General features: G+C 45.9%; 1 protein-coding gene across 1 annotated transcript; it reads right to left on the bottom strand.

The window, feature by feature from the left end:
• Positions 1-1,599: 1,599 nt before the first annotated feature.
• On the bottom strand, positions 1,600-2,860 carry Nupr1 (nuclear protein 1, transcriptional regulator). The gene is made up of 3 exons (XM_090357932.1): positions 2,600-2,860; positions 2,202-2,345; positions 1,600-1,883 (listed from the first exon to the last, which is right to left on the bottom strand). Exons 1-2 carry the CDS (start codon positions 2,709-2,711, stop codon positions 2,215-2,217), a joined length of 243 nt encoding a protein of 80 aa, XP_090214058.1. The 5' UTR covers positions 2,712-2,860; the 3' UTR covers positions 1,600-1,883; positions 2,202-2,214.
• Between the last annotated feature and the right edge of the window lie 9,763 nt (positions 2,861-12,623).

A 12,623-nucleotide genomic window follows, 5' to 3' on the forward strand; every position in this document is an offset into this window, starting at 1 on the left:
ACAGCACTACCTATAGCTTTTTGTTAGTTAATTGGAGATTAATAAGAATCTCGGGGCTGGGAGTTTGGCCTAGTGGTAGAGTGCTTGCTAGCATGCATAAAGACCTGGATTCGATTCCTTGGTACCACATACATAGAAAAAATACAGAAGTGGTGCTGTGGCTCAAGCAGTAGAGTTCCAGCCTTGAGAAAGCCTAAGGTGAGTGTTTAGGCCCTGAGTACAAGCCCCAGGACTGGCCAAAAAAAAAATCTCTAGGCCCTTCCTGTATAGCTAATTTTTAATCACAAACCTCAAATCTCAACCTCCTGATAGCTAAGATTATAGGCATGAGCCCAACCTATATTATAATCAATCTATCCATTTAAGTCCAACAGCTTTCTTGTTTGTTCCACATTCTTCTAGAACTCTGCTCCTCAAACCTACCATAGTAGGTAAAAATCTTGCTCCCCATATTTTCCTCCCCAAACTCTCTGCTGGAAACCCCTTTGATTCTCATACTTGAGGAAAACACAAATCTTGAATTTGAGCTTTACTTTATAACTTAAGGAAAGTCCCTCCATAGTTAAAATCTTAGGTTTTTTTTTCCTTGCAAATGCCATTAATAAAATAAATAATATTTTGATCTAGCCACGATGGTACACTCCAGAACTTTTTTATTTTTTGCCAGTCCTGGGGTTTGAACTCAGGGCCTGGGCATTGTCCTTGGGCTTTCTCAAGCCTAGAGCTCTACCATTTTGAGCCACAGCACCACTTCTGGGCTTTTTTTCCCCCCTTGAGTAAGCAGTACTGAGGAATTGAACTCAGGGCTTCATGCATTCTAAGCAAGCACTTTACCACTAGGCCACACTCCTGGCTCACTCCAGGAATTTTAACTACTCATAATACAGAGATTGGAGGTTAGTATTTCAAGGCCACCCTGAGCAAAAAGTTAGGGACACCCCATGTGAATGAATAGTTGAATGTGGTAGTACATACCTGTGATCTCACCTGTGTGAGAAGCCATAGGTAGAAGGATTGCAGTTCCAGAATAATGCTATTTGAAAAACAGCCAAGGGCTGGGAATATGGCTTAGTGGTAGGGGGCTTGCCCAGCATACGTGAAACCCTGGCCTCCATTCCTCAATTCCATATAAACAGAAAAGGCTGGATGTGGCACTTGTGGCTCAAATGATAGAGTGCTAGCCTTGAGCAAATAAAGATCAAGGATCGAGCCCAGGCCCTTAATTTAAGCTCCAGCACTAGCCAAAACCAAAAAAACAAAACAAAAAACTAAAAAGCGGGGCTTGGCTCAACTGGTAGAGTGCATATCGAGCAAATTTAAAGTCCTGAGTTCAAACCCTGGGACTACAATAGGAATAACTTAAAACAAATACACTCCCAGCCGGGTGTTGGTGGTGTCTCACACCTGTAATCCTAACTACTCAAGGGGCTGAGATCTGAAGATTGTGTGTGTGTGTGTGTGTGTATGTGATACTCATACATACACACATTGCATACATACATACATACAAACATACAGACATGTGCAGGCAGAATTTTTCCTGAACAGAAACACACCCAGAGCCAGGATGACACGCGTACACACATATACACATTTGGGTACACACAGCTGCTAAATTGTTTATTGTTGCTTCCCCGGGGACTCTAGTTTCTTCAGTTTCTTTTTTGGGGGTGCTTTCCTCACTTTCTCGTTCATCCTCTGCCTCTTGCTCTTTGGCTGGGTCTTGAGATGCTTCTGGTGGCCTTCCCTTGGGTCTTTACTCAGGTGGGATAAGTCTTAGGAGTGGGGTACGGGGGCCACAGGGATGACTCCTGTCCCTCCAGGTCTTCATTCCCTCATGGTTTTGTCTCCACTGGGAGTGCAGTGTTCCTGGCTGGTCTCCTCTGTGAAGAGGGAAAGCAGGTGGTGAAAGGAACAGAGAGACCAGGGTTCTAATTCCGCCTCTCCTCTTTTGTCTTGAGTCCTCATCCTCTCTCTGGCCTCTGTCTACCAGTCTGAGAACCCAGATTTTCCTCTAAGTGTTAAGTTTCTATGTCCCTGCCCACCCCTTATCTCTGATCACTAGGGAGCTCCAAGTCAAACATGCACCTCACTTTACTTTAGATAGGAATGATATTTCCACCCACCCGAGGCCAGCCCAGGCCTGTCCCTTCTAGGTCTTGGCTGCTCTCCCTTGGCTGTGTGAACGCTTTCCTCCTCACCTTTAAGTCTGTCTCAGCGCTGGGCCTTTTTCCTCTCTGAGTTCTGGAACTTGGTCACCAGCTTCCTCTCATGCCCTCCAGGGCTGGGGCGGTTGGTGTTGGCAGCTGCTTCTCTCTTGGTGCGACCTTTCCGGCCTCCACCAGCTGGTGGCCAGGACAGGAGAGGGAGGAGAGGTGGACAGAAAACTTAGAGGAGAGACTAATGGCCTGGGATGTAGAATAGGGAGGGTAGGGAGACCTATATGTGTGTGTGCCAGCTGTTCCCAGATGAGGAATGGGGACTACCAGATGTTTGAGGCCCCAGGGTTGAATAAGATAGTATTTTAGGGGTAAGGGGACAAGAAGGGGTGGCTTGGGGGCCAGATGAAAGCAAAAGGGCAGAGAAAAGCAAGTCTTACCCACATAGGGATGGCCCAGGCTATAAAGGTCGTACTCATCTAAGCTGGCCTCCTCATCCTCCGGGGTCAGAGGCTCCCCAGGGGGGCTGCCTGCTGGTGGCAAGGTAGCCATGGTGCTTAGTCTGCTCTCGAAGTTTTGTTTTGTCTGGCTTCCACTTTCCTCCCAGTTCTTGGCTCTGCTTATAAAGCTGCGTCTCCTGAGCCCACAGGCAGGTTCCCGCCCCACCAGCCTGTCTGATGCAATCCAGCCTTTTCCCTGAAGCCAGCCTATAATCACCAGTGAGCAGGGAAAAGAGTTGAATTCTGGGAGCCACAGGGGCTCCTCCCAAAACAGGGCTCTCCCAGTGGGTGTTTTTCCATAGAGACTCCAGCCTGTGGAGGATGAGGGAGCAGGCATGGCCTGACACAGTAATCCTGGAAAGCTTGGACTGCAGGGGAGGAGGACTTTAGATGGGTCATTCCTTCCACTCTGCCCTCTGCCACATGCCCCTTTTGGAATCTGGGTCACACACACCAGCTGCCCCCTTCCTGGCCCTAATCTGCCTTGGTTGTAGAAAATGTCTAGGGGCCAGGAGTTTGGCCTAGTGGTAGAGTGCTTGCCTAGCATGCACCAAGACCTGGGTTCGATTCCTCGGTACCACATATATAGAAAAGCTGGAACTGGTGCTGTGGCTCAAGTGGTAGAGCTCTAGCCTTGAGGAAAAAAAAAAAAAAGGCCCAAGGACAGTGCTCAGGCCCTGAGTTCAAGCCCAAGGACTGGCAAAAAAAAAAAAAAAAAAAAAATGTCTGGTAGTAGAACATGGAATGAAGAAATCAGGGAAGCCAGGTGCTGGTAGCTCATGTCTAATCCTACATGCTCTGGAGACTAAGATCTGAGGATCCCAATTTGAAGCCAGCCCCAAAAGACAAATCTGAAACTATTATCTCCAATTAAGCCAAAAGCTGAAAGTAGAGCTGTGGTAGAGACCACAATCAAAAAAAGCCAGGCAGGGCTGGGAGTTTGGCCTAGTGGTTAAAGTGCTTGCCTAGCATTCATGAAGACTCGGGTTCGATTCCTCGGTACCACATACGTAGAAAATAGCCAGAAATGGTGCTGAGGCTCAAGTGGTAGAGCTCTAGCCTTGAGAAAGTCCAAGGACAGTGCTCAGGCCCTGAGCTCAAGCCCAGGACTGGCAAAAAAAAAAAAAAAAAAAAAAAAAAATCCAGGCAAAAACACAAGACCCTAAGTTCAAGTGCCAGTGCTGGAACTGAAAAATCAAACAATAACCACAAAAAACAAAAGAAAGAGCCAAAAAAGAAGGGAAGGAAGAAGAGAAATGCAATACTCTACTCGGTTGCCTGCAGGCCTGAACTGCACAACTTGTGTGAGTCACTTGACAGGATAGGGTGCTGTCTCTGATTTTATCTGCCCTGAGGTAGCTCTGGGCAGGGAGGTAAGCAGACAAAACACTCTAGATCAAAAACAACAAAACAAAACTCTGGTTTCCAGTGAGACAAGACCTTCTCAGCTCAAACCAGATGGTAATTCTTTGCTCACACCCCCACTTGGCTGTGAACCTCTTAACTACTGTTCTGTGGCTTTTTGTGTTTGTTTGTTTGTTTTTTGTCAGGGGGCCTAAACTCAGGGCCTGGGCGCTGTCCCTGAGCTTTTTTGCTCAAGGCTACTGTTCTTCCACTTTGGGCCACAGCACCTCTTCCAGTTTTTCAGAGATTTATTGGAGTTAAGAGTCTCATGGACTTTCCTTCCTGGACTGCCTTCCAACCATGATCCTCAGATCTCTGCCTCTAGAATAAATAGGATTACAGGTTTGAGCCAGCAGTTCCCCTGCTTGTTCTGTTTTTTTGTTTGCTTTGTTTTGTTTTGTCAGTCTTGGAGCTTGTATTCAGGGCCTGGGCACTGTCACTGAGCTTCTTGGGGTTTTTTTTGCTCAAGGCTAGCACTCTACCACCTCTTCTGAATTTTTCTGTTTATGTGGGACTGAGGAATCAAACCTGGGGCTTCATGCATGCTAGGCAAGCACTCTACCTCTAAGCTACATTCCCAGCCATTGTTCTGTTTTTGTTTTTTGTTTTTTGTTTTTGCCAGTCCTGGGCTTGAGCTCAGGGCCTGAGCACTGTCCTTGGACTTTCTCAAGGCTAGAGCTCTACCACTTGAGCCTCAGCACCACTTCCGGCTTTTTCTATATGTGGTACCGAGGAATCGAACCCGGGTCTTCATGCATGCTAGGCAAGCACTTTAACCACTAGGCCAAACTCCCGGCCCTGTTATTTTTTTTTATCACCTAAATTCTGTCTTTCCCCCCATGCCCAGGTGAGTCCAGGTCTGATCTTTGATTTGGCAAGACACTATGCTTCTTTTTCTAATCCCTCATCCTGCCCCCCCCCCACCTCTGCCAGATGAGAACACTGTGGGAATCAAAGCAGAGTTGTGACAATAACAAATTAGATTGTAAGAGGAAGAGGAAAATAAAACTAATTTAATAAAACAAAGATATCAGATGGATATTGTGGCACACACCTGAATCCTAGTACATGAGACATGGAGGCAGGAGTATCATGGGTTTGGAACTAGACTGAGCTACATAGAAAGGCCCTGTGTACAAACAAAAGTAAAGCCAGGAGCTGGTGGCTCATGCCTGTCATCCTAGCTACTCAGAAGACTGAGCTCTGAGGACTGCAGTTTGAAGCCAGCCCAGGCAAGAAAATCCATGAGACTTTCTTGTCCAGTCAACCACCAGAAAACCAGAAATGACACTGTGGCTCAAAGTAGCAGAGTTCCAGCCTTGAGCAAAAGAGCTCAGAGACAGCACCCAGACCCAAGTCCAATCTCCATGATCAACAACAACAACAAATCTGGGCACTGATGATTCTATGCTGATAATCCCAGCTACTCCAGAGGTTGAGATCTGAGAATCTCAAGTCAAAACCAGTTGGGACAGAAAAGTCCTTGAGACTCTATCTCCAATAAACCAGCAACCTCCCCCCCAAAAGAAACTAGATTGGGGCCAGGAGTTTGGCCTAGAGGTTAAAGTGCTTGCCTAGCATGCATGAAGACCCGGGTTCGATTCCTCGGTACCACATACATAGAAAAAAGCCGCAAGTGGTGCTGAGGCTCAAGTGGTAGAGCTCTAGCCTTGAGAAAGTCCAAGGACAGTGCTCAGACCCTGAGCTCAAGCCCAGGACTGGCAAAAAAAAAAAAAAAAAAGAAACTAGATTGGAGCTATGGCTTGAGTGGTAAAGCACCAGCGGTGAGTTTTGTGTCCCTGAATTGCAATCCTGGTATCAGCAAAACAATCATACTGGGTGCTTTACCTCTTGAGCAACACTACCATTTCCAGCTTTTGGTTGATTAATTGGAGATCAGTGTCTCTTAGATTTTTCTTCCCGAGCTGGCCTTGAACCCAGTTCCTCAGATACCCAGAAGACATGATATTTTGAAATGCAACCATCACTGACATGGAGGAAGCAAAGTCACTTTCATGGTAACATGGGACAGAGCCAGGCCATCGTAAACAAGGTGAACAAGGTCAGGTCATCAGCTCAATCAAATAGGCCCAGGCCATCATAAATACATTTTTTTTTACTTTTATGAATGTTTAGCAAGACTGTCCCACCTTATTATTCAGGACTGGGGTTGGGCAGTGTTAGCCGGAACTGTCCCCTACCCTTGGCTTTCCTGTGCCCCTTCTACCCATTATTGTGGCAACACAACCTCCCCCAGCCCCACATTGCCTTATGGGCTGTGAGCAAGGGGGTGTTTCATTCCCTGACCTTGGCCAGCAGGCCTCTCTGTGACTAATGAGGAGCCCATGGACCCACATTCAGAGATTCTGCCCCACCCCTGCAATTTCCTGGTTTCTGTTTGCTCATCTGGAAAGCGAGAATGGTGATAGCACCCATGCCTGATAGAGCCAGGCAAATGGCATGCTGTTATTTCTGCACTCAGAAAAGAAGGAAAAAGAGGCTCTGGTAGGGACTGGTACAAAGACTCCGCCCTTCACTCCACCTGACTCCGCCCCCTTAGTCCACCTGACTGCTGGTGACCTGTCTGTGAGCACAGGTGAGCAAACACTGACAAAGGTGTGTCAGTGGATATGCGATTCCTGACAGTTCTCCCTGCTCCCCCATTCTTCCTTCCTTTGAACCAGGCCCAGTGCTGAAGACACAGGGAACTTCTTGTACCTTCTAAAATTTCTTCAGCATTATCAATGCATTGCCTGTTCAAAATACCCTGCATAAGCCAGGTGTGGTGGTTCCTGCCTACAATCCTGGCTTGTCAGCAATCTGAGATCTGAAGATCAAGGTTTGAAGCCAAATAATAATGTCAGATGTGGTGATATATGCCTGCAATCCCAGCACTCAGGAGGAGGACAGAGAGTTTGAGGCTAGCCTGTACTACATATTGAGTGCCAACTGGCCTGAACTACATAGCGTAAACTTTTAATTAACTGATTAATTCTCCAGACATGGTGCATGCCTATAATGCCAGCTACTCAGAAAGAAGAAATGGAAAGGATCAAGAGTCAAGGTCAACTATGGCAAAAAGTTTGTGAGAGCTCCTCAAAATAACTGGCCTGGAATGGTGGCTCACGCCTGTCATCCTAGCTACTCAGAAGGCTGAGATCTGAGGATCAAGGTTCAAAGCCAGCCTGGGCACAAAAGGACCTGAGATTCTGATCTCCAATGAACCTCTAGAAAATGGGAAGTGGGGCTTGGCTCAAAGGTAGGGTGGTTAGCCTTGAGCTGAAGAGCTCAGGGACAGTGCCCAGTTCAAGCCCCATGAAGTACAAAAAAAAAATTTAATTAATTAATTAATTACCTAAAACAGGACTATGAGTATGGCCCAGTGCTTGAGTGCTCACCTAGCATGCACAAAGCCCTGGATTCAATTCCTCAGTACCACAGACACAGAAAAATCTGGAAGTGGGTGCTGTGGCTCAAGTAATAGAGCTCTAGCCTTGAGAAAGCTCCAGGAGTTTAAGCCCCAGGATTGGCAAAAACAACAACAAAAACCTAGAGCAAAAAGGGCTTGAGCTGTAGAGTACTTGCCTAAGTAGAGTACTTGTACAAGTTCAAGCCCTAGTACTACCTAAACACAGTAAGAAAGAAAGGTGGGGGGAAAGGGAGGAGGGAGGGAAGGAAGGAAGGAAGGAAGGAAGGAAGGAAGGAAGGGAGGAAGGAAGGAAAGAGACAGGTGGCTCATGCCTGTAGTCCTAGCTATTCAGAAGGTTGAGATCTGAGGACTGCAGTTCAAAGTCAGCTGGAGCAGGAAAGTCCGTTTGATCCTTATCTTCATTTAACCCCCCCAAAAGCCAGAAGTGGAGGTATGGCTCAAGTAGTAGAGCACTAGCCTTGAATGAGAAAGCTAAGGGACAATATCCAGGCTCCTGAGTTCAAGCCCTGATACTAGCAAAAACTCAGACAGGTACCACTCCTGAAAAGTGTATTGTATTGTCTTAGGGTCTCTGAGTGCCTTCCTAGCATCCTACTGGGCCCACAAGTACAGAGCCCCGAGCCTGTGGTAAGACAGTGGGGTGTGGCCACAGATGGGCACTCTGGAGCCAGAGCTAGCAAGGCCATGACACCCAACATTGCGGCCCCCAGAGCCCTGCTTGCATCCCTATTTGTGGAAGAGACTTTATTTTAGTTGCTGAAATTCAAAGGAATACACTGGCTGTATCACATTATCTGTAGTGAGCGTATCCTAGACTGAAGTTATGGAGAATTTTATTTTCTCTGTTAGAAATTCTAGGTTTTTGGGGTTTTTTTTGGTACAGTGTGTGATTTAGACGCTGACAACAAAATTAGTATGCATATTGCGCCACCTTCTGGTCATAACGTGACTTTCTGTTTATGCAGCAGGGACAAAAATCTTCCCATGAAGTCATCATTTACAATTCACAATTTGGTTTTGTTCTAAGGGGGTGATGGACAGGCTTGGTGGCAGTTAGCTTTACCTGAAAGGTGACTGGAGCCCTTTGGCAAAAAGACAGCTCTGAATGGGAGATAGGCAAAGAGGAGGGAAGAGATTGGAGCTTTCTCTTCCCAGTGGAATTCATTGCCTTGTAAAGGTGATTTTCAACAATGTTCTTAACATCCTCAAGAGGTCTTCAGGAAAAATGTCTGGGACTGCGCTGAGAGTGTAGCCTAGCATGCACAAAGCCCTGAGTTTGATTCCTCAGTACCACATACACAGAAAAAGCCAGAAGTGGTACTGTGGCTCAAATGGCAGAGCACTAGACTTGAGAAAGCTTAAAGACAGTGCCTAGGCCCTGAGTTCAAGCCCAAGGAATGGCAAAAAAAAAAAAAAGTATGTGATTTTCACAACTCTCTACAAAAGGATTCCAGATGGTGATCAGGCAATGACATTAAAGAAAGCACAGGAAAGCATTCAGTCACTCAGATTTCTTTGCCATGCTGTGATGTCCCGGACAAAGGTAATAATGCAATACTAATTCTGCTAAATAACATGGGTTTTTTTAATGCCAGTCCAAAGGTTTAAACTCAAGGGCCCGGCCGGGAGTTTGGCCTGGTGGTTAAAGTGCTTGCCTATCATGCATGAAGACCCGGGTTCGATTCCTCGGGACTACATATAGAAAAAAGCCGGAAGTGGTGCTGAGGCTCAAGTGGTAGAGCTCTAGCCTTGAGAAAGTCCAAGGACAGTGCTCAGGCCCTGAGCTCAAGCCCAGGACTGGCAAAAAATAAATAAATAAATAAATAAATAAATAAATAAACTCAAGGGCCTGTGTACTCTCCCTGAGCTGTTTTTGCTAAAGTTTACTGCTTCACATCTTGAGCCAAAGCTCTACTTTCAGCTTTTTGGTGGCAACTGGAGGTAAGAGTCTCCTGAACTTTCCTGTCTGGGCTGAATTCAAATCATTCCTCAGATCTCAGCCTTCTAAGCAGCAGATTGCAGGCATGGGTCACAAGTATGTAACAGAGCCATGATGTATACCTGTTTCTTGCAAGTTGTATTAGTAGAAATTTATCCTGACAAGTACATGATGGAGCAAAATTTCTGGTCCTGCAAAGCTAAATACCGAATTCTACAGCAGTTGGCTGATTAAGATGTTGTCTTTTCTGGGTACAGGGGGTTCACCCTGTAACCCTAGCTACTCAGGAGGCTGAGATCTAAGGATCATGGTTTGAAGCCAGCCCAGGCAGGGAAGGTTATTTATTCCCAATAAACTACTCAGAAAAAGTAGGAAGTGGTGCTGTGGCACAAGTGTGGTAGGGCGCAAAGAATTGTGACCACCACCCTTGCATTTCACAAGTATGTGTGTTATGTGCCAGATATTAGACTAAGTGCTGATGCCAGAGATGAGTAGAAATGTGGAGTTAATAATCTATGGTGTGAAGGATAGGACAGATAATAAATCGATTATGTCTCAACCACATTAAAAAACCAGTAATCTTTGTGTTACTGCTACAACAAAAACAATGGTCTCTGGCAGAGAGTGTAGAGGCATTTGACCCACTCAGGAAGGTCTGCAGACTGATACGAGGCACAAAGAAGAAGAAGGGAGGGAAAGGTGCTGCTGGATGTCTTGCAAAGGTTCTGGAGAGAGGAGGGACTTAAAGGGAATCCAGCAGGTGGGAGGAAAAACAATGAGAAATGGAACAGGACACGAACACATTTTCTGTCTCTTTCTTTTTTTGTGCTGGTTCTGGGGCTTGATTTCATAATCTATGGTGTGAAGGATAGGACAGATAATGAATCAATTATGTCTCAATCACATTTTAAAAAAAACCAGTAATCTTTGTGTTACTGTTACAACAAAAACAATGGTCTCTGGGAGAGAGAGCAGAAGCATTTGACCCCCTCAAGAAGATCTCCGCACTGATAGGAAGCACAAAGAAAAAGAAGGGAGGGAAAGGTGCTGCAGGTTGTCTTGCAAAGGTTCTGGAGAGAGGAGGGACTTAAAAGGAATCCAGCAGATGGAAGGAAAAGATGAGAAATGGAACAGGACACGAACACATTTTCTGTCTCTTTCTTTTTTTGTGCTGGTCCTGGGACTTGATTTCAGGGCCTGGTTGCTGTCCCTGAGATTTTTCTTTTCTTTTCTTTCTTTTTAAAATTTTATTGTCAGGGTAATGTAGAGAGGGGTTACAGTTGCATTCTGTCAGATAGTGGGTGCATTACTTCTGGCACATTGATAATAATCCCCATGTTTTTGTCCCCATTTTCCTCCCCCTAGCCCCAAGATTGTTTTTTTCTAAAGGCTAATGCTCTACCACTTGAGCCACAGGCTCCGGTTTTTTTGTTTTTTGTTTTTTTTTTTTTTTTTTGCCAGTCCTGGGCTTGGGCTCAGAGCCTGAGCACTGTCCTTAGGTTTTTCTCAAGGTTAGAGCTCTACCACTTGAGCCACAGCACCACTTCTGGCTTTTTTTCTTCTTCTATATATGTGGTATCGAGGAATTGAACCCAGGTCTTTGTGCATGCTAGGCAAGCACTCTACCACTAGGCCAAACTCCGGGCCCTGTGCTCCAGATTTTTTGGTGGTGAATTAGAGGTAAGAGTCTCATGGGCTTTCCTGCCTGAGCTAACTTCAAATCTTGATCCTTAGATCTCAGCCTCCCTCCTAAATAGCTACAGACATGCACTACATTGACTGTGTGTGTGTGTGTGTGTGTGTGTGTGTGTGTGTGTGTGTGTGTGTGTGTGTATCTTGGGGCTTGAACTCAGCCTGGGCAGTGTCCCTGGGCTCTTCAGCTCAAGTTTACCCTTGAGCCAAGCCCCACTTTCCATTTTCTAGAGGTTAATTGGAGATAAGAGTCTTAGGTCTTTTTGTGCCTGGGCTGGCTTTGAAACTTGATCCTCATATCTCAGCCTCTGGGTGCTTGGTGGGGTGATTCAAGTGATGGAGCATAAAAAGTTTGAGGCTCTGAGTTCAAGCCCCAGTGTAGACCAAAAGGCCCACAGTGGGGTCAGGCATGATGGCACATACCTGCAGTACCAGCTACTCAGGAGGTAGAGGTAGGAAGACCATGAAACTTAAGTCAGAAAAGGTTGAAGACATGGCTCAAGTGGTAGAGCATTTGCCTAGCTAGCATGAGGTCTTAAGTTGAAACCCTAGCACCAACCAACCAACAAATAAAAAGCACTCTGTCCAGAACAGATTCAAAGAGACAATAAAGAGGACAATGCCCTGCCTACAAGTGGAAATATATCCCAGAAAAAGGTTCTCACAGGCCACAGAGGACAAGCATGAAATTGTTCATGCTGACACAATTTGTGAAAGCCAATTCTGTCATCCAGGGTCCAAATAATTGCATTGTAGAACTCAACACTTTGACATATGTTCTTAGTTCTAAGTCAAGGTTAGATGTACAGGCAATGACAGCTCTTAAAAGCAAAATGATGAATGGGTTTGGTACTGGTCGCCTATAGTGTCAGCTACTTGAGAGACTGAGGCAGGACGATCACTGAGCCCTCGAGTCCCAGACATTTTTACAATGACATTTGCACATCTCTCTTTACAGCACCACTTTAGTACTGGCAATAGGAGAAGAGTGGAGAAAAAAGCTTGAAGGGGCAACAGTGTATAAAGCAAGAAGAGAGGCTGACATGAACATCAGTGGCTTATGCCTGCAACTCAGGACACTGATCTCTGAGAGTCCTATCTCTGATTACACACACACACATACACACACACACACACACGGAGGAGGAGGAGGAGTTGGGAATATGGCTTAGTGGTAGAGTGTTTGCCTATCATGCATGAAGCCCTGGGTTCAATTCCTCTGTACTACATAAACAGAAAAAGCCAGATGTGGCACTGTGGTTCAAGTGGTGGAGTGCTAGTCTTGAGCAAAAGGAGCTCAGAAACAGTGCTCAGGCCCTGAGTTCAAGCCTCAGGACTGGGAAGAAGGAGAAGGAGGAGAAGGAAGAGAGGAAGAGGAGAAAGGTGGAATGGGGGATGTGAAGCAGCTAGCTGAAGGAGCAAAGTCTATGAGACTCATTTGCAATTAACCACCAAAATTGAGCTGATTAGCTGATTATACCAACTTTTCATGAAGTCCC

Source organism: Megascapheus bottae, chromosome 25, assembly GCF_031878675.1.
Source record: "Megascapheus bottae isolate mThoBot1 chromosome 25, mThoBot2.hap1, whole genome shotgun sequence".
Lineage (NCBI taxonomy): Eukaryota > Metazoa > Chordata > Mammalia > Rodentia > Geomyidae > Megascapheus > Megascapheus bottae.

Coding starts and splice junctions, on each gene's coding strand:
- Nupr1 (XM_090357932.1), bottom strand. CDS start 2,711: ATGGCTACCTTGCCACCAGCAGGCAGCCCCCCTGGGGAGCCTCTGACC. Junction 2,346..2,599: donor CCTGGGCCATCCCTATGTGG/GTAAGACTTGCT, acceptor CCTGGCCACCAG/CTGGTGGAGGCCGGAAAGGT.